The 24,771-nt window shown below is 46.2% G+C and overlaps 8 protein-coding genes across 8 annotated transcripts; 5 read left to right on the forward strand and 3 right to left on the reverse strand.

Annotated features, from left to right (window-relative positions):
• Nucleotides 1-563: 563 nt before the first annotated feature.
• Nucleotides 564-2,023, forward strand: LAJ45_09786 (uncharacterized protein; the record flags this gene model as incomplete). Its single annotated transcript, XM_046119325.1, has 8 exons — nt 564-596; nt 681-841; nt 948-1,082; nt 1,160-1,165; nt 1,237-1,293; nt 1,360-1,388; nt 1,459-1,536; nt 1,590-2,023. The coding sequence occupies 8 exons, from the start codon at nt 564-566 to the stop codon at nt 2,021-2,023; spliced, it is 933 nt and encodes a 310-aa protein (XP_045967400.1).
• Nucleotides 2,024-2,303: 280 nt separating this feature from the next.
• On the forward strand, nt 2,304-3,003 carry LAJ45_09787 (uncharacterized protein; the record flags this gene model as incomplete). Its single annotated transcript, XM_046119326.1, has 4 exons — nt 2,304-2,340; nt 2,457-2,519; nt 2,579-2,707; nt 2,897-3,003. The coding sequence occupies 4 exons, from the start codon at nt 2,304-2,306 to the stop codon at nt 3,001-3,003; spliced, it is 336 nt and encodes a 111-aa protein (XP_045967401.1).
• Nucleotides 3,004-4,362: 1,359 nt separating this feature from the next.
• Nucleotides 4,363-4,974, forward strand: LAJ45_09788 (uncharacterized protein; the record flags this gene model as incomplete). Its single annotated transcript, XM_046119327.1, has 4 exons — nt 4,363-4,377; nt 4,459-4,545; nt 4,644-4,885; nt 4,945-4,954. The coding sequence occupies 4 exons, from the start codon at nt 4,363-4,365 to the stop codon at nt 4,952-4,954; spliced, it is 354 nt and encodes a 117-aa protein (XP_045967402.1).
• A 1,943-nt stretch (nt 4,975-6,917) lies between these two features.
• Nucleotides 6,918-7,714, reverse strand: LAJ45_09789 (uncharacterized protein; the record flags this gene model as incomplete). Its single annotated transcript, XM_046119328.1, has 3 exons — nt 6,918-7,015; nt 7,076-7,173; nt 7,226-7,251. The coding sequence occupies 3 exons, from the start codon at nt 7,249-7,251 to the stop codon at nt 6,918-6,920; spliced, it is 222 nt and encodes a 73-aa protein (XP_045967403.1).
• A 113-nt stretch (nt 7,715-7,827) lies between these two features.
• LAJ45_09790 (uncharacterized protein) lies at nt 7,828-8,397 on the forward strand (the record flags this gene model as incomplete). The annotated part of the gene is made up of 1 exon (XM_046119329.1): nt 7,828-8,397. The coding sequence occupies one exon, from the start codon at nt 7,828-7,830 to the stop codon at nt 8,395-8,397; it is 570 nt and encodes a 189-aa protein (XP_045967404.1).
• A 1,102-nt stretch (nt 8,398-9,499) lies between these two features.
• LAJ45_09791 (uncharacterized protein) lies at nt 9,500-10,489 on the reverse strand (the record flags this gene model as incomplete). The annotated part of the gene is made up of 4 exons (XM_046119330.1): nt 9,500-9,744; nt 9,800-9,861; nt 9,987-10,056; nt 10,162-10,489. The coding sequence occupies 4 exons, from the start codon at nt 10,487-10,489 to the stop codon at nt 9,500-9,502; spliced, it is 705 nt and encodes a 234-aa protein (XP_045967405.1).
• Nucleotides 10,490-12,821: 2,332 nt separating this feature from the next.
• On the reverse strand, nt 12,822-14,580 carry LAJ45_09792 (uncharacterized protein; the record flags this gene model as incomplete). Its single annotated transcript, XM_046119331.1, has 4 exons — nt 12,822-13,361; nt 13,421-13,708; nt 13,797-14,019; nt 14,066-14,580. The coding sequence occupies 4 exons, from the start codon at nt 14,578-14,580 to the stop codon at nt 12,822-12,824; spliced, it is 1,566 nt and encodes a 521-aa protein (XP_045967406.1).
• A 5,055-nt stretch (nt 14,581-19,635) lies between these two features.
• Nucleotides 19,636-23,462, forward strand: LAJ45_09793 (uncharacterized protein; the record flags this gene model as incomplete). The annotated part of the gene is made up of 3 exons (XM_046119332.1): nt 19,636-22,315; nt 22,364-23,000; nt 23,060-23,462. The coding sequence occupies 3 exons, from the start codon at nt 19,636-19,638 to the stop codon at nt 23,460-23,462; spliced, it is 3,720 nt and encodes a 1,239-aa protein (XP_045967407.1).
• Nucleotides 23,463-24,771: the final 1,309 nt, after the last annotated feature.

The following is a 24,771-nucleotide window of genomic DNA, read 5'->3' on the forward strand; positions in this document are numbered from 1 at the left end:
CATTATTCTCCAAATCCGGCCCCAGTTCCATAGATCCATGGTTTCCCGATCAAAAGAAATCGCAAGGCATTGTTTACCAATATTACAGTGTTGTGTGCGCATAATTGGCCATAATAGGCACAGTACTAGTAGTTCAGGCAGTTCTCAGAAGGCTGTTATCCGATGACTGACCTCGTCTCCGAAGCTTGAGCATAATCCCCTGGTTTATCGGCCCGAGGAACCGAAAATGCCAGAATAAGCGTTTCCTCTTTGCGCCACTTTGCCGCAACGCGGGGTTACATTTTTCCTTGAGCTGCCCGCTGTTTGTGTTGACACACATCCGAATCGAAACTCGAACGAGTTTGATAAATTGTATCCTACAAAACGGCACGCCCAATTTTGCCTGTACAAAAAAACAAAGACGAATAGCTCTTTTAACTGAATTCATTTATAAATCAGCGGCTCCTCCAAGATACTTGACTATACGCCTGGTAAATAAACAGCATCACCTTATCAACAGCTGCTTGGAATACTAGTCCCCCCCCTCCTAAACTAGAGGATACCAACATCATATCATACCCAGAATGGCGGAAATTGAAACCTATAAAATCTCGGAGGTAAGTAACCTGATGTTGCTCGTTTGCTTAGTTGCCTAAAGGAGCACACTCTAATGGTGGGAAAACTTGATTGAATCTTGTTAGCCCTACCTCCACACCGAGTGTTCCCTGGGAGAAGGGCCGTACTACGAAGAGGCTACAGGAGAGCTACGCTTTGTCGATATTATCAAGAAGGAGATCCACTCTGTCAATCTTGCTGAAGGACCAAACTCTCACAAGGTGACAAAACTGGAACACTCGGTCGGGTATGTGCGGGGATTAAATCGAACATTCTATAACTATATACCAGTTATTTTTATGTACCGAATGGATGAGATTCGCTGACGTTGTTAATGTGGGGTGTCTCCATAGTATAACCGCGGATATCGAAGGGCACGAGGGAGAGTATATAGTTGCTGCCAAATTAGGGTTTGCAATCTTCAATAAGTCGACCGGCCAACTGCGATATATCAAGAAGGTCTACGATGATCCCACGACCGCTGAGAGGTTCGCTTCCTAAAACCCCACGTAGCGAGATTGCTGTCACACTCATGACCTAAATTTATTGACTGTTGACGCTATAGAATGAGGTTCGAATCTCCGGTCGTTTGACGTATAACGGTCTTTCTAAACTGGACGGAAACTTATTACACGTGAACAGGTTCAACGACGGAAATGTTGATTCAAAAGGCCGTTTCTGGGCAGGCACTATGTACGAGTGAGTAATGAGACAATCCCACTCATGTTTCCGAATTTGACTGACTCCTCCGAACCTGCCGCGTAGTTTCCACTCTGGAGAACCACAACCAGAAGGTAGTCCGCGGTTCATCTCATTCCCTTATAATAACTGCCGAACGGCATGGTGATCGAGTCCAAATGATAGGATGTGTATTTCGCCTGGATCCCGATTTGACGTTACACCGAATGATTGAAAATGTTTGCATACCAAATGGCATGGGTTGTAAGATCACCTAATTATACACCAATATAAAGAGACACTAAAGTAATTGGCAGGGAGTCCTGACGATCAAACGTTCTATTTTACGGATTCGCCGTCGAAGAGTATAGTGGCTTATGACTTCGATCCTGAGAGTGGAAACATCTCGAACAAACGTACTTTCTTCACTCTGGACGATGGGGATGCCGTCCCAGATGGTTGCACCGTAGACTCTGAGGGTTACCTTTGGGTTGCGATCCATGAAGGTAGCCGCGTTATACGCGTTTCCCCAGAGGGAAAACAGGTTGCCGAGGTTAAAATGGATGCTTGGAAGATAACCTGCCCGATATTTGGGGGCCCCAACAATGACGAGCTTTTCATCACGTCGGCTGGTGTAGGCTCCGATGACCCGAAGCCCGAAGGATGTAAGGACAATGGGGCTGTATTTCGGTTCAAGACATCCACGACAGGGCTGCCGTCAAACAAATTTGTTTTGTCCGCAAAGCCATAGATGAGTTGGAATTTCAAAATGGTATGCCCGGGATATATTTGTTTCCTAAGATTTTACGCTAGCGATGGTTTAGTGTGTTCGTAAATGAGATGTATCATACGAAATAGAAATACCTATGTAGACTCCAAAAACAACAAGTGTACCACGCAGGAGGGGAAGTGGGGAATTTATCATCTCGTGGACAAGAAGTTGAGTGGAGGTTGGTGGTTGATGGGGTCGTTGTCGCAACGAGTTGCTTCTTTAACGGGGGAGTCTATTATGCGCGTGCCAGCAACCTCCCATGGTCCAACGTCCAGTTTCCAACGACGGACCAATTGGTATTTAGTGTTACATATCGATTCCCGACAACACCACACACTGCCGTTCGTTCGTTCGTTCGTCTTGATCGGGTTCTGTACACCCAACACACTGATCCACTGATTCACCGCAAAAGGCAGTGGTTGGAGCGAAGCTCTCTGGGGAGAGTTGCAGAAGCAGGAAGGAAGCAAGCTTGACGGTACGCAGCTCATTTCGGATAAAGGTTACTGAGCCCATTCTGATCTGCGTTGAAATTAGGCAAACCGATCTTTCCGTGGCTTCCAGAAACGGCTCTCCGGAACCTGTTGTCCTTCGTGACTTTCCAGAAGCGTGCGCACTCCCCACGGGAAATGCAGTGTCCAGGTTCTTTGTGGGTTGGGAGCTTTGGTACCTCCTCCTTCCCTTACTCTACATGCCTACATGCTACCTAGAGTACTCTAGAGTAGGTAGAGAGTACTTTGCATGCCTGCCTACATGCCTACAACCCTACAGATGATACACATACTCTTCTTCCTTCTCTAGTTACTCTTACTTACGCTATGACTCTTATGCAACTATGATGTTCTTTTTTTTTAGTGACCCACGACGAGACCGCACCCAGTCCAACGGATCATCGTCCGAGATACAGGCCTGTGGAAGAACTGAAAGTTTGGAACGCTTGCGAATTTCCCGCCTGGGTTTAGAGGCATATTCTGTTTCCTTGTTTTTGGGGCTCGTGGGGGGCTGAGAGCGATTCCGTTTTTGGGAATGTTCAGAAGTTGAGTCGCTCAGACCTCTTAGGGGTGTGGTGGATTTTAATCTATCCGTGGTTTTGGTTTCCCGCCAGGGAGCAGGGGTTGAGTAAACCTATTACGATGACAGCGGGATCAATGGCCGGCCTGAGCAACCTAGTCGGAGATTTTCTCGGTTTCTCTCTAGGCTCTAGGAGGCATGTATGTACAACATGGTTATGTGTGTTGTGAGTTGTGGGCTGCGGGTGGTGGGTGGTGCTGCTGCTGGTGTGCACATGTGGTTATGGTGGTGGTGGTGGTGCGTAGAAGAAGGGGAGGAGAACGAAGAGGAGGTAGGTGAGCAGAAGGTATGTATGTATGTATCTCATCTGAGAAGAGATCTTATTTTCTGACAGAGGGGATCGGATACATCATACTGGCGACATCCATCGTACAAATGTAAGATAGGTAGTTCTATCTCATGCGTGGGTTGTGGTTGGTGGTGACGGGTGATGGGTGATGATGGGTGATGATGGTGTGTGTATGATGAACTGACGGATGGATGGATGCGGACAAGAGATCATGATGCTGCTACTACTCTACTGCTGCTGTGTGGTGGTTGTTTCTTCTGCATGCCGCAGGATAATAAGCGAGGGCCATATGGCCGTTCTGACCACTTAGCGGGCTCAAGCTGATATCATGTGAGCGAGTTTACATGCATGCAGGCAGACACTCGACAGCGGTAACTGTATTCTTTGCAGGTGACTGACTTCGCTGGACGAGGAGCAGACACGAGGCTTCTCCACACCAACCCAACGTCCCGGCAGAAACAACGGCAGCACCAACCACAGTATAATCACAATGGCAGCAATAAAATAACAAAATACAATACAACGCCAGTACCAGTACCCTAAGTGCATGCACTACTCTACTCACCACTGCAACCACTAGAGTACTACATGTACCCATCACACACCATCATCGTCATCTACTTACCATCGCTGCTCATGTTATCTTAATATAATCTCCAGCATCTCATCTAAACTTTGGAGGGAAGGGAAACAAAAACAAAGCAAAACAAAATAACATAAAAAAATATAACCAGGCAGGATGCCAGTTGGTTCGCCCCTTCAAATCTCCCGAATGTAATTATTTCCCGGTATTATTTTCTTGCAAATTTCATTAGCCCGTAAAAAGAACCATATACGGCCCTAGCCCCCACCACCCTATTGGCATGGTTAGCATCAATTGCATGGGGGGTAGGGCGTGGTTATGTTAGTGGTGCACCAGTACTACACCGCCGCATCCCACGATACTGGCTTTTGACCCGGGATGTATAGCGGGATGGTGCCTGCGGCTGCTTTCGCTTCATCTTAGTGCCCGGGATCCTGGACCCTCGGCCACACGAGTCAATTTGGCGTTCCTTAGGCCGATGGTCTGTGTGAAGGGGCATCTCTGTTTGGTCGAGTTTCACAACTTTTGTTTTTGTGGGCGTTTCTTGGGTTAATTTTTCGGGTGGGCTCACTTTCGTTTTTCCCAAGCTTCCTAAACTTTGGTTGGCGGTTGTGCACCGTTCGCTTACCCTATATATTTCCTTCATTCTGTTGGATTAGATTCCCCCCTGTACCCTGGGAGACGCCATAATTCGCCCACAGGGCTCTTGTACTCCGCTGCTTACCGGAGTACTCAATCGTCGGGACTATATTGATCTTCCAGCACGGTCACGCAATTCAATTTCAAATTTCCAGCCTAGTCAAACGCCCTTCATCATGCTGCACCATAGGCGGAGAGATTGTATCCATCATCATACACCATTATCTCATTATGTCCAACATCTTGTCTGCCTGCCTAGAAGGTACGCAACGCAGCATGTGGTATTGGGGTATGTAGGCTGCCGCTAATAGCTCCAACCAGTAAAGAGTGAACATGGCTGGGAAGGGCTAGCAAGGGAATGGGAGAGAAAAAAGGAAAGCACAGACAACGACGTAGTGATAGTTCGGCAGTTGACGAATTTTGGAAGTTGTTTTTTAGCCTACAGCGGCCAGAAGAACGATGATGTTCCTAGGTCATATCTCTACTACTCTGGGGGGTTTTGCTCTCTCACAACTCCCTGTTGTTCCTACGTCTCACTAGGTAATAGTGAGTGCGGGGGGGTGTGATGGTGTGTGTGTGAATATGTGTGTGAGTGTGAGTGTGTGTGTGAGTGTGTGTGTGAGAAAACTGGGACCATATTCGGGGACGGGCTGCACAACGAGGGGGAAGGAAGGGAAGGAAGTGAGGGAAGAGAAGGGGAGAATAAGAAGCAGAGAAAGAAGATGGAACACAAGGAAAGGGTATACAATTCGAGCTGTTGTCGCACAACTTTCTTTCCTTATTTTTATTCTTTGGAACGTACTCCACCACTGGCTGTACTGTTGCTTGGTATGCTAAGCTTGAGAAGTACATAACCACTACCATGTTCATGTGTACCAGACAGCCCTTGTAGGACGCTCACATCCTGTAGTTCCAGTTCAGTCCACTGTTGTCCATCCAATATCTCAATCTGGGGCCCCTGCGAGTTGCTGGCGCCCCGAGTTTTTCTCTGCGTGGCATCCCAACCACCCAAAATCCCGATACTCAATACCTACAAGCATACAAAGTACCCACTCCATACATATTATCCCATATGTACTAGTTAAATTCACACCCCTACCCGGTACCTTACCCATAATGACAAAAGACGGTACTATCTCATTCCCCATACAACTCATACATACATACCCTACATATCCACATTCAGACATCCATTTCTCGATACCTTCCATCCAGCACCCGCAGAAGCACACCCAGTTAGAAGAAGGTGTGCACCAGCCAGCCAGCAGCAGCACCAGCCAGCAAACCGTCAGACCCCATCCGCGTCCTAGCGCCCTGGCGTCGGACTGTGCTGGGAGAGTCAGTCGTTCAGTCAGACAGTACTCAGTTCAATACCTACTTAGGTAGCTCTCTATACTTTGTCTATCTATTCCACCGCGAGTCGGGGTCTACTACTACCTTCCCTACCTTCTTCTTCTTTGCCTGCCACAACAATCTAAGCAAGAACCAAGTCCACGTTTCTAGCTTCAGCCCGGCCCGTTTCCGCGCCATCTCACATCTGTGACCTGTGCAGCTTGTTTTTGGATGGGCCTCTGACGCCAGTGCTTTGCATGTTCTCCACCATTTCGAGTTCGCTACCACCTCCTCAGTCTTAACCCTCACCCTCGCCCATCCACTTCCCCTCGCCCGTCCTTACACACACCCTCATCATCCTCGCCCACACTTCCTTCTTACTTCCTTCCCCTCCCTTCCATCCTCTATCATCCCTCCCACACATTGCTCCCCTCTTCTTCTTCCCCCGCCCACCCACACCTACCCACCCACCACCATCACCTACCCACTCACCCCCGTCTTAAGAGTTGGTGGATTCCCATTTCATCGTCACACCTGAGCACCACCTGTGGATCGAACTATGCAGGATTGTTTGCCTTGCAGCAGGGGGATTTGTTAAACACGAATTGCTTGACCTAAAACTTATCATTATCACATCCATCACCCAACGAAACAGACTTATCAAAAGGAATCAGACGAAATAATAATAATAATCTCATATAAGGATTGAAAGAAAAAAAGGGAACTAGACGTCAAACCATCGTATAGATACACACAGAGCAAGGACTTGATTGTCTTTATCACACACGGAATCCCTACTGTTCGAGTACTACGAAGTCTGTCTGAGACTTCGGGTCAACTCTTATTCACCCGGAATACCCACAAGTCGGAACGTTGGCGTTGGTGGCTCCCTTCGTTCATCCCCCTCTTCTCTTACAGTCGCCGGACTTTCTTGTTGGGCGTCGGGAGGAAGGGGAAAACCGTCAATGTGCTGTCTTTAGGCAGTTTGCGAGTTCCCGGAGGAAAGACTCCATGTCGCGGACGTATTCGACTTCAAGGTCTTCGACTTCTTCGGACGACTCTGATAGGGATTATCGAGTACTGGACCATTACAATACTCAGGCACCAGACGGAACAATACCAGCAGCCCTGGCTATCCCAACCTCCCAATATACATCGCAGGCCTCGGAGCCTTCGATAGCTTCGACAGTCACTAGTCCTGAGCAACGACCCTCTCGACTTTTAGATGTTAGCAACATCTTGAATCCTACGCCTCAAAGGTCAGCTCAACATTCCAGAGCAACAAGCCTTGCACATTTCGGATCTCCACGGGCATCTACGCCCACGATCCATCATGGAACGCAACGGTCTTTACCGCCATCTCCTATAGATTTATCCCATTCGGGGGATGCGTCCCGAGGGGGTAGTAGTTTTCCTCGCCGAATAGCACCAGGTCCACCGTCAGCACAACACAGACATTCCACACGGCATAGTCTATCTGGAATAATTAGTGCTCAAGAGAATCCATTTCCTCTAGGGACTCCCCGAAGACCTACAGGGTATGCATCGGATGCCCACTCATCAGCTGCAGCCCCTCCCCCACCGCATTTGCCAGCACCGCCATCTGGCCATCAATCTCCCGCTTTCCCTTTCCCTAGCGTACCCACCTCCATGCAGTATGCCCCAAGTAGCTTTTCGACTCCTATGTCTTCAGCAAGTGCCAGCCCAAATACGTCTTACTCAACTTACGTGCAATCTGCCCAATCACCGCTCCCTCCATCAACACCAACCTTCAACCACCCGGGCTATTCGCTTGGCCACCCAAGTACTCCTATCAACAACCCATACCCCTTATCACTATCAACGCACGGACCCCATGGCGGGTATCCAATGATGTCCTTGAACACGGCTCATGGGGCCATCCAAATACCTATAGACACAACGGCGGCGTCAAAAAGCGCCGATGAGAAGCGTAAACGAAATGCTGGCGCTTCCGCAAGATTTCGTCAACGTAGAAAGGAACGTGAACGTGAAATGTCGACCAGAATCAGCGATTTAGAGCAGCGCGTCAAGAAAGTAGAGGAGGAACGGGACTACTATCGAGACCTGGCGTTGAGGTTGCAACGGGGTGGTGGACGACCACAACAGGGGCAACCACAATCCTTGTCACCATCGCGGATTGGAATGGCAATGGGACCCGGTGACAGCGGATTTGGCGGGTTCAGACCGAGCGAAATTTCGCGTCCAAGTTCCAGCATGCGGGATTTTGGGTCACCAATGACTGGTATTGAAGTGAGCGGTGACCATGGGCAAGGTAGCAGGAGTGGTCATCCAGGACATCCGGGGACACCGAGGATGAGACAACCAATGGACAGCGGTGCTGGTAGTGCATTGAAACGAGAGACTGAAATGTATGACCGGGAACATCACGGGGCTGGGGGTAGTGATCAGCGACATCACTAGACACGGCATTATACACATTTCTTTTGTTATTTCCTATGTGTACCTGATTTTATCCGGCGCGGGGAGGTTATTTGTGGGAGGCTTTGTCGATTTTATTTCCTTTGCAGTCTTGTTAGAAGTGGGTCATTAACCGTGCGTTCTTGGAATTTTATTTTATTTTTTTTGCATTTTGTTTACCGTTCATCTCATTTGTTTTTTTGTTTTTTTTGGTTGATTTGTTTTATTTTGTCTGTTGCATGCATCTTTTTTTACTTTGCGATTTTCCTTTTTTTTTTTTCTTTACCATCATCCACTTTCATTCCATCCAATCTTTTAGCGGGGGGACAACTTTGTAAATTATCATGTTTCTACTTCTGCGGGAGGGGCGTTGGTTTTTCTAGAATACTTTATTCGTCTATTCTTATCCGTTCCTTTTTTACTCTCTTATATCTTATTTTTTAGTGTTTATTATTGGACTTGATCATGGAAATCGTTTCGTTTGTTAGCTTCTCTTGGAACATGACCTACTACCTATCACCACTATCACCACCCCACATCACATCATCACCTCATGCGTATGGTATCTCCCTGTAATAACCCAACTTGTATTTGTAGCCGTGATAAAAAGCTAATGGGCTGGGGGTGGAACGGGGGAAACGCGCGTACAACATATGAGTATTTAGAGTTGAAAGGCGTTATTGCGCTATTGAGTTACTTTTACTTATTGGGACGTTCGTTCGTATGATCTGCTTCCTTCGCATGTGCATGTTCCTGGGAAGATCTAGAGTTGTACAATTAGTAAGGTTCCATGTCCGTCCCATGTTCCACATTGCACATTTGGTCCGTGGGTTTGTGTTGTGCAAGTTAGGTGCAAGTTAGAGTAGGTGCGTTAGGTGCAGTATTGATTATCTGATTAGTAGTGAATCTCTATTTCGGCTCTATCTATCTATCTACGAACACAACACCAATCGGGTAACTGTAGTAGCAGTAGTACAAGGGATATGAAAAAGGGCAAGTTAGGTACGACTAGCAGAATTAAGAAAAATTAAGAGAAGTGGCGGACCACGAACCTCCCACACTTCCCCCCATCCCCCATTTCCCCCCGTCTCTACCCCAATTCGCCTCATAGCGATTTCTCCAGGGAAATGATAAAATCCCAGCAAGCTTTCGGGACAGGTGACACGCTCAGACGGCTCATCTTGAGCAGCGGCATCTCTGACAGCTCACCTTGGGTGTAGGTCTTCAGCTCGGCAAGTCCAATCTGCCGCTCCAGTTTTCGCCTGAACTCCACGTGCACAAGAAACCACTTCGGGTTATCCCTTGATGATTTTGGATCGTAGTATGGCTCGGAGGGGTCGAAAGCAGTTTCTGAACGATCAGTTTCAAAAGTGGCGAGAGCTGAAATTCCCTAAATGGAGCTCACCGTCTGGTGTGGCGGCTTTGACGATTTCCATTATTCCAACGATACCTGGTTCTTTACAATTGCTGTATTTTTTTTCGCGAGATGATTCACGACGCGTCAGATTTAAATGGCCTTTTCACGCTTTCATCCAATGGCGGAATGGGATTGGAAGGAGGGGGAGTGGCAGTGAAGTGGAGATGGGACCAACCTGTGGTAGAAGAACGCCAAATCCCCCTGTTTCATTGCCTTCAGGTTGTTCCTCGCACTGTAGTTCCTCACTGAATGACACAGAGTTAGAACAATAGCGATCATCAGCCGTTTATTATTTTATTTTATTTTTTGTCTTTTCGAGGGCTAGACGAATCAATAGAAGCTCTGCTTACCTCCATCCCAGCCTGCAGGTCCTTTGCAAGCTTTCAAGTCGTCGATCGAGAACTTCATGTCTTTGCCCTTTTCCATTCTGGTCTCCGGCTCCGCTTTCATAAGCCAATAGGAAGGACCCCCATCAGACTCCTCTTCTGTTTCGCGTTGGGAGGTATTTCCTTTCGTTTCCGGCTGCGGCCCCTTTTTGGGCGCATTTTTCGTTGCTGTGGTGTTTACCTTCTTTTCCTTTTTCGAGTCGAAAGGTGGCCTGCCTTGTGATCTGAGAGCTCGTTTTGGCAACGGCTCTTCGGATACGGTTTCTGCGATTCGGGTACGTTTGGACGGCATAAATGCTGATGAGAGTGGTATGTCAAGGTGTTGTTGGATAGGTGGAAAAAGGGCAAGTAAGCTGGTGAGCTTTTGTTTGATTAGACGTTCAGGGCAACAGTCTCGTGATTTGACAACAAGGTGCGTGTCTTGGCGTTGTGTATGTATGGCATTATTCGCGTTATGTCGATCCTTTGCACGGGATGATGGTTGATGCGTCCATACCTCCTTGCCAGCAGTAGCAACAACATTAATGGTGATAATGATAATGATATTACTTTTTTTTGTCTTTGATGGTGAATGCGATGCGGAGGATGGGGTCAGCAGCAGCAGAATCGTACAATTCGGGCCATGTTGCAGTTGGGGGGGGGGGGGGGTCACGTCTCTTGGTTGTGGTGGTGGCTTGCGGGGGCTTTTTTTTGGGCGGAATTCCGAGGGTCTGGTTCAGTGAAACTTTAATCCAACCTCTGGGAGCGGCTCTTTTCTGTGCCGCTGATTCGTTAATCTCAACGACGACGACCCTGCAACCGCGATATGAGTTCTTGAAACTACGTACGTATGGGTACTTTTTTTTCATGCGCGCGTTTAGGTAAACGGAATGGGGAGTACTCTACGTGGGGTAGCTCCATGTCGGCACGCGATGCGGCAGTGGCAGCTTCTACCGAGCTTTCTCGCATCAAGTGGAGTGATGGGGTGCATACAGTGGGAGTGGAGTGGAGTGGAGTGGGTAGGTATCCGATCCCGTGTCTGCTGCCATCTCTATGTTTTATTTTTATATATTCCATTATTTTTATTTTTTTTGTTTCTGCTTTGATCAACGCATTGGTGGTTTCCGTGCTCCCGGCGGCGGCAGAAGTGCGTATTGTCACGACGTATGGTCTGCGTTGCCCGGGGTTCTCCGGAAACGTTATTGCTGGTCGTGATTCAAATCGCGGGTTCACATCTCTTAACGCGCATCTCGAGATTATCCGGTTTGACAGGCAGGGTAGCTAGGGTAGGGTTGTAGGATGGGTGGGCCTGTCTGTTACCCATCGAGCGGGTAATCATGCGGTGAGTGATAAGCTGTGAGTCGTGACACTAACTACATGTGACAACCATCCCTGGTCGCCCTGCACCAGAAGCAGAAGGGAAACAATCCCAGATCCTGCAGACCTGCAAGAATCAAGAAGAGAGAGGAAATTCACACATCCCATCGATCCATGGAAGGGCGTGGGTACTGGTTACGTGTAACGTAGGGGGGTGCCCTGCTGCCCTATGTACCGACAACAACGAGCTAGACTTTGCTGGTTGTTAATTCGTGCATGGCTACGTGTATCACACGTGCACAGCAGTTGAGGTAAATATTGACCGATTGCATGACGCTGTGACCGGTACTCTACAGATGCCGCTGTCTGTACTCTATCACTGACGAATCCGATCCTCATACTACATGTATCTTAGTGTAACTTGTGTTTGGCCTTGGGGTATTGTAACCACAGACAAGGGTACATGTATTGGAGCAGCAGGTGCAACCTAGATCTTGAAGACTACACAACTGCATGTAGTAATTAATATAATCAAAAGAGCGCGATTCGATTAGAGGATTTATGTACCCCCATTGGCCCAGGGATCAACTAGAGGACATTGAGATAATGTCTATCGAATTCAATATAGATGGAGAGAATTAAGCGACGGGGTAGGAATAAAGCTAAAGAGGGTTAAGAGATGGCGGGGAGATTTGAGCGCGAGATGTTGATGACGTTAATTAATGCGTGCTGTATGGGAGCCGACATTTCTTTGCACGACGTTCCCAACCACAACCATGTAACTCATTAAACCTCGATTCGCACAGTGTATGGCCAATTAAGCACTCCCCCCGAAGACATTTAGGGATTGATTGCCTTCTATCTATGAACAGATCTAGATAGCCCAGGAGTTTGATGCACTTATTCGTTCGTTCATCGCCGCCCCCACAATTAATTACTACCATCATATATATATGCATATATAGCTGACGGTTTGTGCATATATAATTTCATCCGCTAAAGCTAAAGAGTATCGAACCACTCTGGATATACAGATATATCTGTTCGTATATAAAATAGGCGTTTATGAATGGACTGCAGCATATGCATACAGTTATCACTCAACAAGATCAATTCTATCTGAGACTTTGGTAGCTTCCTAGCTAGATTATGTCTGGGCGGGTCAAAAATGACGTAAATGACAGTATATTTGAATTCATCGCAACCCGTAATATGAATAACATGAACCAAAGAAATTAAAATAAGAGACAGTTGATGACTAGACTCCAAAAAAGGACAGGCAGGAAAAAAAAATAAAGGAAGGAAGCACTGAATAAGACATCATACCCTCAATTCTCCCACACACCGTTAATCAAAAAGTCAACTCTCTCGTTATTCCATGGGTCGGCCGATAAAATTTCAACATTCTCATCAGTGATCATCAACGAAGTCTCCTCTGTACCATACTTCGTAAAACAAGAAGGTGTGTCCGCACAACCAGGGTCTCCCTTTACTGTGTAGTCAGTCAAGTACTCCTGATGCGCCTTAGCAGCCCACACGCTGACTGGCGGTGCTCCGGGAACATCAATGCCTGGGTTGTAAAAGTTATAAAGCACATCATCTCCGTGCCAGGCTCGGGATACATTGAAGATATAGCGGTACGTATCATCACCGAAGGCCTTCGCCAAGGCGACGACATTGCAATTAATGAAGACATCTTGCATTAGGTCTGCAACTCTTTTGTATTCCTCGGCTTCGTTACTGCCTTTTGGATAGAGCTCCTCGAGTCTGGCAAGAGAGGACGCCGAGATATTCGCGATGTTGCCTTGAGCGAAGTCTCTAAAGGTTTCGGAAGTTACATTGCCAATTGTTAGTATGAACAGGCCGGCCTGTAGCCACTTGTCAGTATTTTAAACTAAAATTACAAAGAGTTGAGTAGTTGACTGACCTCATACCATGTATTCGACGCAATGATACTATCAATGTGGTGGAATTTTCCTTCGGACAACAAAATGGTAGCTAGGTCTGGGATATAATCCCCATCTGCTACGGGTGTGGGTACCATAAGACCAGATTTGAGGACCGCATCATTGGCTACGGTCAGAGTCTCAGTGGACGCCGCTCTCAGGCATTCAAGGCTAGTGCAGTTGGCAGAATTCTGGAAATTCTGGTAGCCACTGCTTCGTCTCTCGAAAGAGTTCCTATCTGCTAGCAGACCTGGAGATTGCAGAATTGCCTTTTATCTTCGGATCAGCTACTTTCAACCCCAGGTTTTTTTCCTTCCGAATACTTGGGAGGACAACAGTATGGATAATAGGGCGTACCTGTTTAAACGGCGGCGGTGAATGTTCGCCACCGTACGCAACGATCGTGTGCATAATTACTCCACCGCCCGCACTCTCCCCGATTACAGTGACTCTCTCTGGGTCACCGCCAAATTTGGAGATATGATCGTTGACCCAGTCCATAGCTGCGCGGACATCATGGAGCCCAACATTAACGTCAATATCCTGGTTTGCATCCGCAAGCCACCCAAAAGCGCCAAGCCTATAATAATTAGCTTTTATAACGTCTAGAAAGGGGGTACACTCACCTATAGTTCGACGCAACATAAATCATTGGCTCATCCGCGGATTTAATCAACTCTGCTGGATCACCCCACATTTCCTTACTACCGAACATATACCCACCCCCAAAGAACCACTGAAGCACTGGCGCTTTATCCGTCGCTTTGAGCGAAGCAGGTACATACACGTCCAGATACAAACAGTCTTCAGTTCCAATTGTATAAGTTTCCCCACTTAATATACCTTCACCAGCTTCTACGGCCATTCCCGGAAGGGTCTGCACACACTCTGTCCCAGTAATGTTGCCATCCTGGATTTTCCCCTCGTAGTCTGGTGGGGTGGGTTTGCGGAAACGGAGATCACCAAAAGGCGGGGCGGCAAAGCGGACGTTCTTGAAGATATAGTAGTCGTTGGTGGAGTTGTAGACGGTGGCTCGTTGTTGGACGTAGCCAAGGTCAATGATTGGAAGCTCGGATGTTGGAGCGCAGGATATGAGAGTGGAGTAGAGAGAGAGGAGGAGGAGAAGGGGTTTCAAGGCCATGTTGAGCGGTTTGAAGGCTCTGTGCAATGTGTTTTTGGAAGATTCGAAAATCGAGCTATTCTTGATCGAATATATGTTTGATACTAATACCGTAGCTGGATCTACTGTTGTAACCGTACCGATTAAAACTACTAATTACTCCTGGGGGTGAAATAGGAATATTTATATTTTCTAATGCTATTCCGGCTCATCTCATTTCCGTGCTTGGTGGGTTATGGGAATACGGCCTTGAGTGCGCCGGCTCGTATTCGAGAAGTTTGATATCTAGATCTGCCGTTTGCCTTGCAGAAACCATGTAACAGTCATAGGCCTCCGACCAATTACATTTGGATTACTTACCTACTACTGACGTTAACGATTGATGACTATTCATCTTGGCTTCAGACTGCATTCAGCCTTGGAGCCATCTATAATCACCGCAAGTTGGGGTTCAGTCGGTTGAATTAATTGGTTATCTAATCAGAGCGATACATGTACTCGTAGGTTCATGACGTTTCCGAACACGACCAATATTGCATGACATACAAAAAGGTAGATTTAGCGCTTTTTTGTATGGCATGCAATAGCAGTCGTGTTCGGAAACGTCATGAATCTACGAGTATTCTATTCTATATATACTTACCATCCAGAATAATTGATACATACACAATAGGCACTCTCTGTCTAGCTAGCTCTTCAGCCCTAGCCTGCAAATTTCTTTTTGCCCTTGGCTGAGTGCAGTAACCATACATACAGCAGCACGTGCAATTGGAGTGTCTTGTTTTCGCACTTTGTGGGGAAAAGCCCTCAATAGTTCGACACTGCCCACTTGTAAGGCGCAATGACGATACGAGATGTAATTAGTCAAGTGCTACGGGCGCCAAGACCGAGCTTTGGTCGATCGTGATCATCGTGGTTACTGGGGAAGGGGCCGGGTCGCTACTCTATTACGCGTATTGTATTGTTACTTGGGTTTTTGATAGTCTGGAGTTGGGGCTTCTATAAGGGGACGCCTTAGTGGGCGATGAACGGACTGTGGCCGATCACATAGCCGGTTGTTTGGAGCGAGTGATGATTGATGATTAAATTATGTGGCGCTGATTTGAGCATGTACGTAATACGGTCGGTTGGGATATTGGGATTAGGAATTCCGATGCCGTGGAAGCTCTGTGGGAAATTAGATAATTCTCTGGCGCCAGGTTTGGTTTGGGCGGGAATAGGCGATGGTTTTGCACCGCGGCCGCTGATACATGTATTTTCTGCCTGATCCACCAGTGAGAGATTTCTCTACTCTACTGAAGAGCAGATTAAAATAGTAACAGCTTCAGCCCTATAGTTGTCTTCAACATTGTAGGCGGGGCCAGGTTAATATCCGCGGGGATCATTGGCCGTAGATATCGATGCTTTGCTTGTCTAGTGCAGTTTTTTTTTTTTAAAAAAATCATGTGTTTTTATTGATTCTAGGTACAAAACTCTGCATGCAGTCTTAGACTATGGCATAGTCTAGTGCAGTTTATGTACCTACATAGTACATTTACAGTGGTGGGTAATAAGTCATCAGACGGAACGCCACCAAAATACGCGTTTGCAGGCAAAATTGTGGCTAGGTCGTCCGATGACTTATTACCCACCGCTGTACCGTACATAGTCCGAAACCGGGTGATTACGATCAAATATTGGTGCAGCACAATTTGAGTGATTGGTATTAAAACAAAGATTGCTGCCAAGAATACACACGGCTTTTAGATGCGGTTAGGTAGTTAATACGTGTACCTACGCACTCGGTGAAGGAACATCAGGCATGGTCCTCCTGGTAGTGGTCTGATTGATAGTAATGAAGTTTAGTATATATAGTAGGCTTGATATCAATACGCGGCACGAAGCTATACGTGCACGATATACAGCTCTACTGGTACTAGTCATTAGCCGTCGGTGATTTCGACGAATCTTTTTGATTCGCGCAAGTAACGATGCTGAATAACATACATGTACCGATATTTCTGGGATATACGCCCATGGGCTTAAAGCAAAGTACTGGTAGAAAAGTGCTTGCTGATTGGCTTAAGTCACGGGAATATGCATACACCATCAGTTTTCCTCCCACCACTTTGCTTTAAGCCCATGGGCGTATATCCCAGAAATATCGGTATCTCACGTGACCAGCTACTAGTAGATATATGTAGTCACACCGATTAAGAAACTGTGATGTGCTACCACAGGTGCTTCTTTTGGGGATAAGTGAGTTTATGTATATGTATTTCTAACAAGGTTTATAGGAATTTATTAGACATTATTATAATTACTCGCGCGGCCGAGTTTCAACTTAATCACATGACCTATGGGTAACGCAAAAAACTTGTTAAATAGCGTCACGTGAGTAAGTCGAAACTCGGCCGCGCGAGTACTTTCGATCGAAATCGATCCAGTTAATGATAACACTGAGGCTATTCAAATATTAGCCTAGGGGATGGTTACACAGCTACATGATGTAGTTGTTGACTACATGTATGGTGCGCCCAGTCTTAAAGGTGACACGCCACATATGGAAGTGGAACAATCGTGGCTGCAATTTGACTCCGAAGGCCAATAAGAGGGCCCATTTTCTAGCCAGCTGGTACCTCACTGCCATAGCTCAGGCAGGTTTGCTTTTTTTTGGGTATACAGCGATAGGAATGATCTATGGAAAAAAACAGTTATATGGTGCACAGATATTTCGCCATACAATTTCACCCCCTTGTTTTTCCATAGATCATTCCGGTCGCTGTAAATGGGTATAATACTGTTCTACTCTGTTCGATCTTGGTGCTTTTTACATATGGGATGCCGGGTTTCGAGCTCTGGTACAACTAGAACAGATACCAAAAATTTGTACAATGGAACTAAACTTCATAGCTAGTACTACATTTCCATTGTACGGATTTTCTTTAACCTTTTTCGTCAAAAAGTTATTAACCATCGACTTTCCGTCATTTTCGGTTACCTTTAAGACTAGGCGCACCATACAGGTGTTTCGAGTGATTTCACATGATCAGGAGAAGCTGCACTTATCCCAGATCACGTGCGCTCGTTCAATACAGCTTAGTGCCATCTAATCAAAAAGCACATAATCTTTATGTCGTTTACATATGCGTAGCTTCTTGATATTACCACAATTGGACGTACAAAACCGAGTCATACCTGCAAGCTCTACCCGCAGATATGGTTCTGTCTGCCTCAAGGCGTGTCTCTCCAGAACCGAGTGCAGCGCGGTAATCAACATGATCATATGAACTGATCTTTCAACCTCTACAAAACAACGTCTTCTCGATGCCAAGACACCAAACATGCACTGCACGCTGTTCTGGGTAGGTTTTGCTGGCACGGAAAGACAAACGTCAGGACCATCTGTATCGCTTATGGATGGGTATAAACAGAGGATTAAAGAGTCTGCTGAGAATCGGACGTATATGAAATTTCTGGCTGGTTTCTGGAATAGATTCTCTGAATAGCTGGATAGTTCGGAAGCTTCGATGGGAGACATACCCATCCGAGTGGTTGACCTATAAGCAATAAGCCGTTTTTCTTGTGCAGTCCTAGATAGAATAGCTGTCGTGTATGTAATTGGTTCAAGCTGGCTGTACGTAGTTGCGAGAAAAGCAAATACGCATCTAGACTCTCCATTTTTTTTCCCCGGTGCTTATGAATAACGAATCGGACTGGGCTGGAGTACTACACCTACTTCGGGTCTGTGGGATTGAGGCTCGATAGGGCCAATATTCCTAGTCCAGTTCGATCCGTTCTTCCTGGGTTTTGTAGTAGTACTGTAACTATCAATTATCACGATATTACTATTGGGATTGCGGGAACTAACAGAAAACTCCAGCTGTTCTTCAATTAAAAAAATCCGTTTCCATTACCATTAGCTAACACGTGTGTGTGGGGTAGTATTGCCGCATATTCTTGTGCGTAACACCCATGCGATAAGTTGTCTGCCCATGTACCTATTACTCTCAGTGAAGAAGGAAACATTCTGGAACTCCTCTTAAGATTCTTGAATCACTACTATAGTACGTACGTTGATATCAAGAAAGGCTTGGAAGTACCGCAAAATCTCAGGAATAACGAATCGAACTGGACTGGAATATTGTGCTTCGGATTGGTCAAATGCTTGTTGAGCCTCAATCCGACAGACCTAAAGCGTAACTTTTGGTCGTCTTGACCAATGGGTAAGTGGTATTCCAGCCCAGTTCGATTCGTTATTCCTGAGATTCTGCGGTATGGATGCCTAACTTCGACAGCCGTGGAAATTTCTAATCCCTCATAATAATGTGCAGAGTCAAATAAGTTAAGAGTGGCCTGCCTGAAAACAAATCCTACTTTGAGCCTCAAGAGTATACCAAACACGAGGGTTTACGTATGGACTTTGTTAACTGGTTGGCCGGAGAGCCAGCTTGATATCTCTCATTGATACCTATCTTGTTATAGCACCAGACCCGATTGGGTCTAGTATTCAGCAACAGTTAGAAGCCAACTTTATTTTCTAGCATCTGTTTTGAGACGATGACGAAAACTCCATATCGGTTTATGAACACTTTCGCTACCGGCTGTGTATTTTAGATTATATGTGACCAATAAAACTACAAGCATCATTGGTACTTTGAATGAATTCTACTTCAACAGCGGGAGTAAAATACATACATGTGATTGTGCGTTACACAACGAACGTTACCCCGCGGTGGTTGCCTAAACCCTACATAAATACATGTAACCATAATTTTAGATACCGTGACGTCTACTCAAACATGATTCGAGTAGAAACTGTATAAAACATGGAACAATACTCTCTATTAGGATAGACGCCCACTACGAACTTCAAATAAACTATTTAGGTAAGAAGCTAGCGTTTTTTTTTTAAATTATCATTAGGTATGCTCGAATGCTAATTCCGTGGACTAGATTCAATTTCGCTACTACAGTACCTCCAAACTCAATATACCTCCAAGCTCAAAACCTTCAATACCTTCAGGCTCGATAACAGCAAGATACTCTCGCTCTCTTAGCCAACCTTACGTTTGAGCGGGGCAATATATAGCAATAATGGAGGTCTTCATCCGAGGGGTCCCTTACCATGCCACCGAAAAGGATGTGGAGAACGCTCTTGAACCTTTTCTCATAAACATCGGAATTTTGGCCTCGTCCGTACGAGTATTTTCACCAAAACAGAGGGGTGATAAGAGAACCAAACTCGCAGCTCTAACGCTCCCAACCGAGGAAGCCGGGCAACAATTCCTTAGATATTTTGGACAGGGACAAAATGGTGGCCCACCACGGGTCCAACTATGGGTATCGAGCTGCAAGATATCATGTAGCCGTAGCAATAAGGCATTTGAACCACTCTTGGTTAAAAGTCTTGCCAAAGAGCAACAGGATAAAAAGCTCAGAAACGCCCGACGCACCCAACCAATTACCCCCAGCAAGCTGACGAAATCATACTCAATTAGATCGATCGAATGTGGAATCTGGTCCCCACAATCGACGAATGTGCCGATCTTTGAGATATTTTACTCGAAAAAAGTTGATGGGAAGCTGATGTTCAAACAACAAGGAGCCGTGGTGGAGTTTGAAGATGATAAATTAGACGTTTTCGATCCAGCAACACTGGGCCCGAAGCTGCGCCGCGATTTTGGGGATATACGCATCAACAAAACAATCTCCATTCTATATCCCACCGTAAATTCAATTATCACATCGGGGGCAAAAAGTGCTCGAGTTCTCTTCACCCTCGCAAGAGCACCTAGGATGTATCGTAAGATTATCACAAAGAGCACAGCTAGCACAAATAACGGCTTCGATACGGACATGAGCGATTTGATTAGGCTTCTCCAACAATCATCAACCTCAGATAAAGAAGAATTTCCGGTTGAACGGACATCTAGCCTGGACGAAGCTCACGCTTGCTTTGCCCCTTTCGCCTTTGTATACCAGTTTTATCTCACGGAAGTCGATGATCTCAACTTACTAAAGCACCTCTCCGGTAAAGGCGGCGTCCCAGAAATAAGTTCCCGGCGGACAGTTATGAAGCCCGATGCCGCCGACTTATTTGTGAGATCTTTTCAAAAACTCTCAGAAAAATTGAAGGCGGAATTCGATTTTTCTATCGCTTTTCAACTCAACGCATTATGTGCAAACGGAATACTCCCACCATATGCCATTCTCCCGCTGCTCCCGACTGTGTCTGAGTTGATAATGAGGTTTGGAGTAGCAAAGGCAGCCAGTATCATGCAAAGTTTTGTTAGATGGGTAACTCCAGCGGACCCATTGGGCGAGCTTGATAGTCTATCATATAACAACCTGTTTGAGGTTTTGAAACAATGTATTGTCGATTATCAACGCCTTAATTCACATGTCTCGAGTGCAGATAGTGCTGCTGAGGAGGCTGGGATGACTTACATATACCATTCAACGATCACTCCTGCAGGGTGCTATTTCTACGGACCCACGCTAGAAATGCAGAATAGGGTTCTTAGGAAGTATCCACAGAATCACGGTTCCTTTTTACGAGTTTTTTTCGGTGACGAGGACGGCGATCAACTTCTGTTCGAGCACAACGTCGTCGCGCAACGTTTGATTTATGACGGACAATTTCGAAACTATCTCTCGCCTTCAGGTAATGGAATTGTTATCGCTGGCAGACCATTCCAATTCCTAGGGTTCTCAAGTTCTTCTTTGAGAACGAGCAGTTGTTGGTTTATGGCCCCTTTCGTCGTCAACGGTGTACATCTGGATGCCGCTAGGATTATCGCAAACCTAGGAGACTTCTCTCAGATTACTTGTCCTGGCAGGTGTGCAGCACGTATTGGTCAAGCCTTTAGCGACACTGTCGGGTCTATCGAAGTACCTCATCATTCAGAGATCGAAATCGAAGATATTGAACGGAATGATCGCTGCTTCAGTGATGGTGTGGGAAAGATTTCTCAGGAAATGCTCGAGGTTATATGGATGGGGTCTGAAAAGCTCGCAAAAAACAAGTCCACGGTGTTCCAGATTCGTTTTGCTGGCGCAAAGGGTGTGGTCGCGTTAGATACCCGTCTTCAAGGAAGTCAGCTGTGTCTTCGCCCATCGATGATCAAGTTCCGTGGCTCGACTGACCGTAACATCGAAATATGTTCGACGCCAGGTTGGCTACCGATGGTGCTGAATAGACCACTAATCAAAGTACTAGAGGACCTTCAAGTTAAGAAAGAGACGTTTATGGATCTGCAAAGAGATGCTATAAATGAGCTACGTGAGTCCACAAGGTCGGCGCATTTAGCAGCGAATTTTTTAAAAAGGCGTGGGGTTGCACCGGCATCCATCAAACTGCCATGGATGATCGAGGCTCTCTATAATATCGGGCTGAACTTTAGAGAGGATGAATTCTTGGAACGCGCACTCGAACTTGCCCTCTTGACGGCTCTACGGGATCTTAAGCATCGTGCAAGAATTCCGGTGCCGGATGGGGTTACTCTCATAGGCATTGTCGACGAAACGGGGTTTCTAAAAGAGGGAGAAATCTATTGCCCCTACAGATTTGATGATAACGAAGAAGGGGTAGTGAAGGGACACGTTTTGATTACCAGATCACCGGTTCACCATCCCGGGGACGTTCAAATGGCTAGAGCGGTGTCGCATGTACCTGAAAACTCCCCGCTCAGAGCGCTCAAGAATGTTGTTGTATTTTCCCAACGTGGAAGTCGTGATTTGCCCAGCATGTTGTCTGGTGGGGATCTGGACGGAGGTAAATAACTACTGCATTAGTATGAGTTTATAGACTGACATAGGAAAGATCTATACAACATTATCTACGATCCTAGGTTCTCACTTGGTAAAACTTATTCTCCCGCCATGTACGCTCGAGTCCCGCCTCAGGACCTTGGTCGCCCGGTCAATCAGGGTGATATTGTCGACTTTCTTATCGATTTCATGCAGAACAACATTCTCGGTTTAATAAGTGCTCGACATCTCATCATCTCCGACAGGGAAAAGGAAGGTGTGAACCACCACCTCTGTTTGAAGCTGGCGGAAATGGCATCAACAGCGGTCGATTTCCCTAAAACGGGTATCAAAGTCGACAAGACTCAAATTCCTAGCGGTGGTCGAGTTCGTCCCGACTTCATGGCCCCGGGGCCCCGTGTTCTCGTCAAGAAGAATCGTGCAATTGCAGAGATGGAGATTGAAGAGGAGGATGAGGAAGATGGGAACACTGGACTTAAGTACTATGAATCGGAAAAGGTTCTTGGGCATCTCTACCGTGCTATCGATGAGAAACAGTTCATCCATGAAGTTAAGGAAGAATTAAGGGGTTCGGAAACGAGGGAGACGGTTAATGTTAGTGATGGTGTCTGGAATTATCTTTCAGAGAACATTCCACCAGTGTATGATTGGACTGAGCGATTGAGGGAGGCCGAACAAATCAAAGAAAGGTAAAAGCGAATCTTTCCAGACTATCTAGAAACCCTGGCGTCTAATACAGTAACAACAGTTACGAAAAGGCGATCCTAAACTTGATGCATAACTATGCCGATACCCCATGGAGCGGGAATATCAGCGAAGTCGAAGTGTTCATCGGTTCCATCGTTGGGCGCGAGAAACAGACCCAACGTCAGAGGGACGCCTCCATTTCTATGAAAGAAGAGTTCGAGTGGTTGGTTGCATCGATTATTAATTCCATCAAAGGAGATCAAGATGGTCAAGCAGATGTTTTTGGAATTGGAATGGCTTGCCTGTTCCTGTGTAGATCGGATGGAGAGCGTGTTGGGCCACAAAACGGTCTACAGAGCTTTGCGTGGGTTGTAACGAGCGCCTTGTTGACAGAAGTTGACAAGCACCAGAAAGAGATGAAGAGGTTGAGGAAACACGGATGGCAAGGCTTGGCCATGGATTAATTGAGTTAGTATTCGCAGAGAAGAGGATTTCTTGTTTTTTTGTTAGGACTTTCTTTTGATGTTCATGTAAGTATACGCACTGTTATGTATTTGTTTTCGTCGTTATCAATTTAATTTTTCTTCTGGATAATGTACTAGGAAATTTCTCAAAAGATATCATAAAATGAGGAACCCTCAATTATGAATTTAGTGTAAAGAATCCCCAATTTTGTTACTTCCGGGCAACCAACCTCCGGAACCGAGCAGAGAAGCATCGGCAGGTCACTACTATCTTATAAAGTTCAGGCCGATAAAGTATGGCAAAAATATTTGGGTAAGATCTAGTTTTCGGTATACGTACTCTACAATAACACATAATGCAAACTAGACACTCCCTTTTTCCTCTAGAGAAATCAAAAATTAGAATGGCCTCCTAATAGAAAAATTTCGACGCGTACCTCTCTCTAACCCTTATCCCATGGTACGTTTAGCTGCGAAGATAGAAATCAAAATGGAATATAGGCTTATCCCACCCGAACCCAGCTAGATCACGGCGGCCTCGAATCCTGTGGGATCGCACTCTCGCTGGTGCGTTTTTCTAATAGTGATTGCGTGGCAGTTGGTTCGAGATTGGCCTTCGAGCTATAAGGGTCATTATATAACTACATGTAGTAGATATCACCAGTGTTGAAATCTTGACATCGAAGGTTCTTGTTCGTAGTAGTACAGGTATGGTTGTATGGAGCGGAGGAGATCAGTTACATTATACATACGTGTAGGTAGTACTATTCTTGGCGCCAAGATATTCGAGTGATTACCCATGTCTCGCTGTAACATGTTCACCCCCATATGCAGCCGCCGTCGTCTCCAGACACGTTGGTCAGCCAATCAATCACCTAGACACGCCGGCGCTTAAAAAAAAAAAAACTTAGTGACTCCCTATGAATGTGTACGTATCCCTTTTAGGGGAATTACCTAGTCGGTGCTTATGACACGACTACAGTCGAGTTGAGTTAGTGTAATAGACGCCACGCAACAGCTGGCATCAGGAGATGTCGTCAAAGCTCCTCTACACGTAACATTTATTTAGATAGAGAAGATTCTTTATCTCTCTTTCTTTTCCCCTTTCCCCTTTCTTCTTCTCCTTCCTCCTCATCTTCACCTCAACATCAACATAGGCCGTTCAAGAAGCGTAGTACTATTTACTCTAGATTTCTCATCCGAGGATCGAAGGTTAGTGCCCACTCACCGGCGGAAAGGGTACCCGCAAAGATGGATCTCCACAGCCCGAGACAAAATTTCTAACATACCTAGGCCGCTTATATGGACA

The sequence above is a fragment of the Morchella importuna genome (assembly GCF_003444635.1).
Source record: "Morchella importuna strain M04M26 chromosome Unknown Morimp01GS039, whole genome shotgun sequence".
NCBI classification, from domain to species: Eukaryota; Fungi; Ascomycota; class Pezizomycetes; order Pezizales; family Morchellaceae; genus Morchella; species Morchella importuna.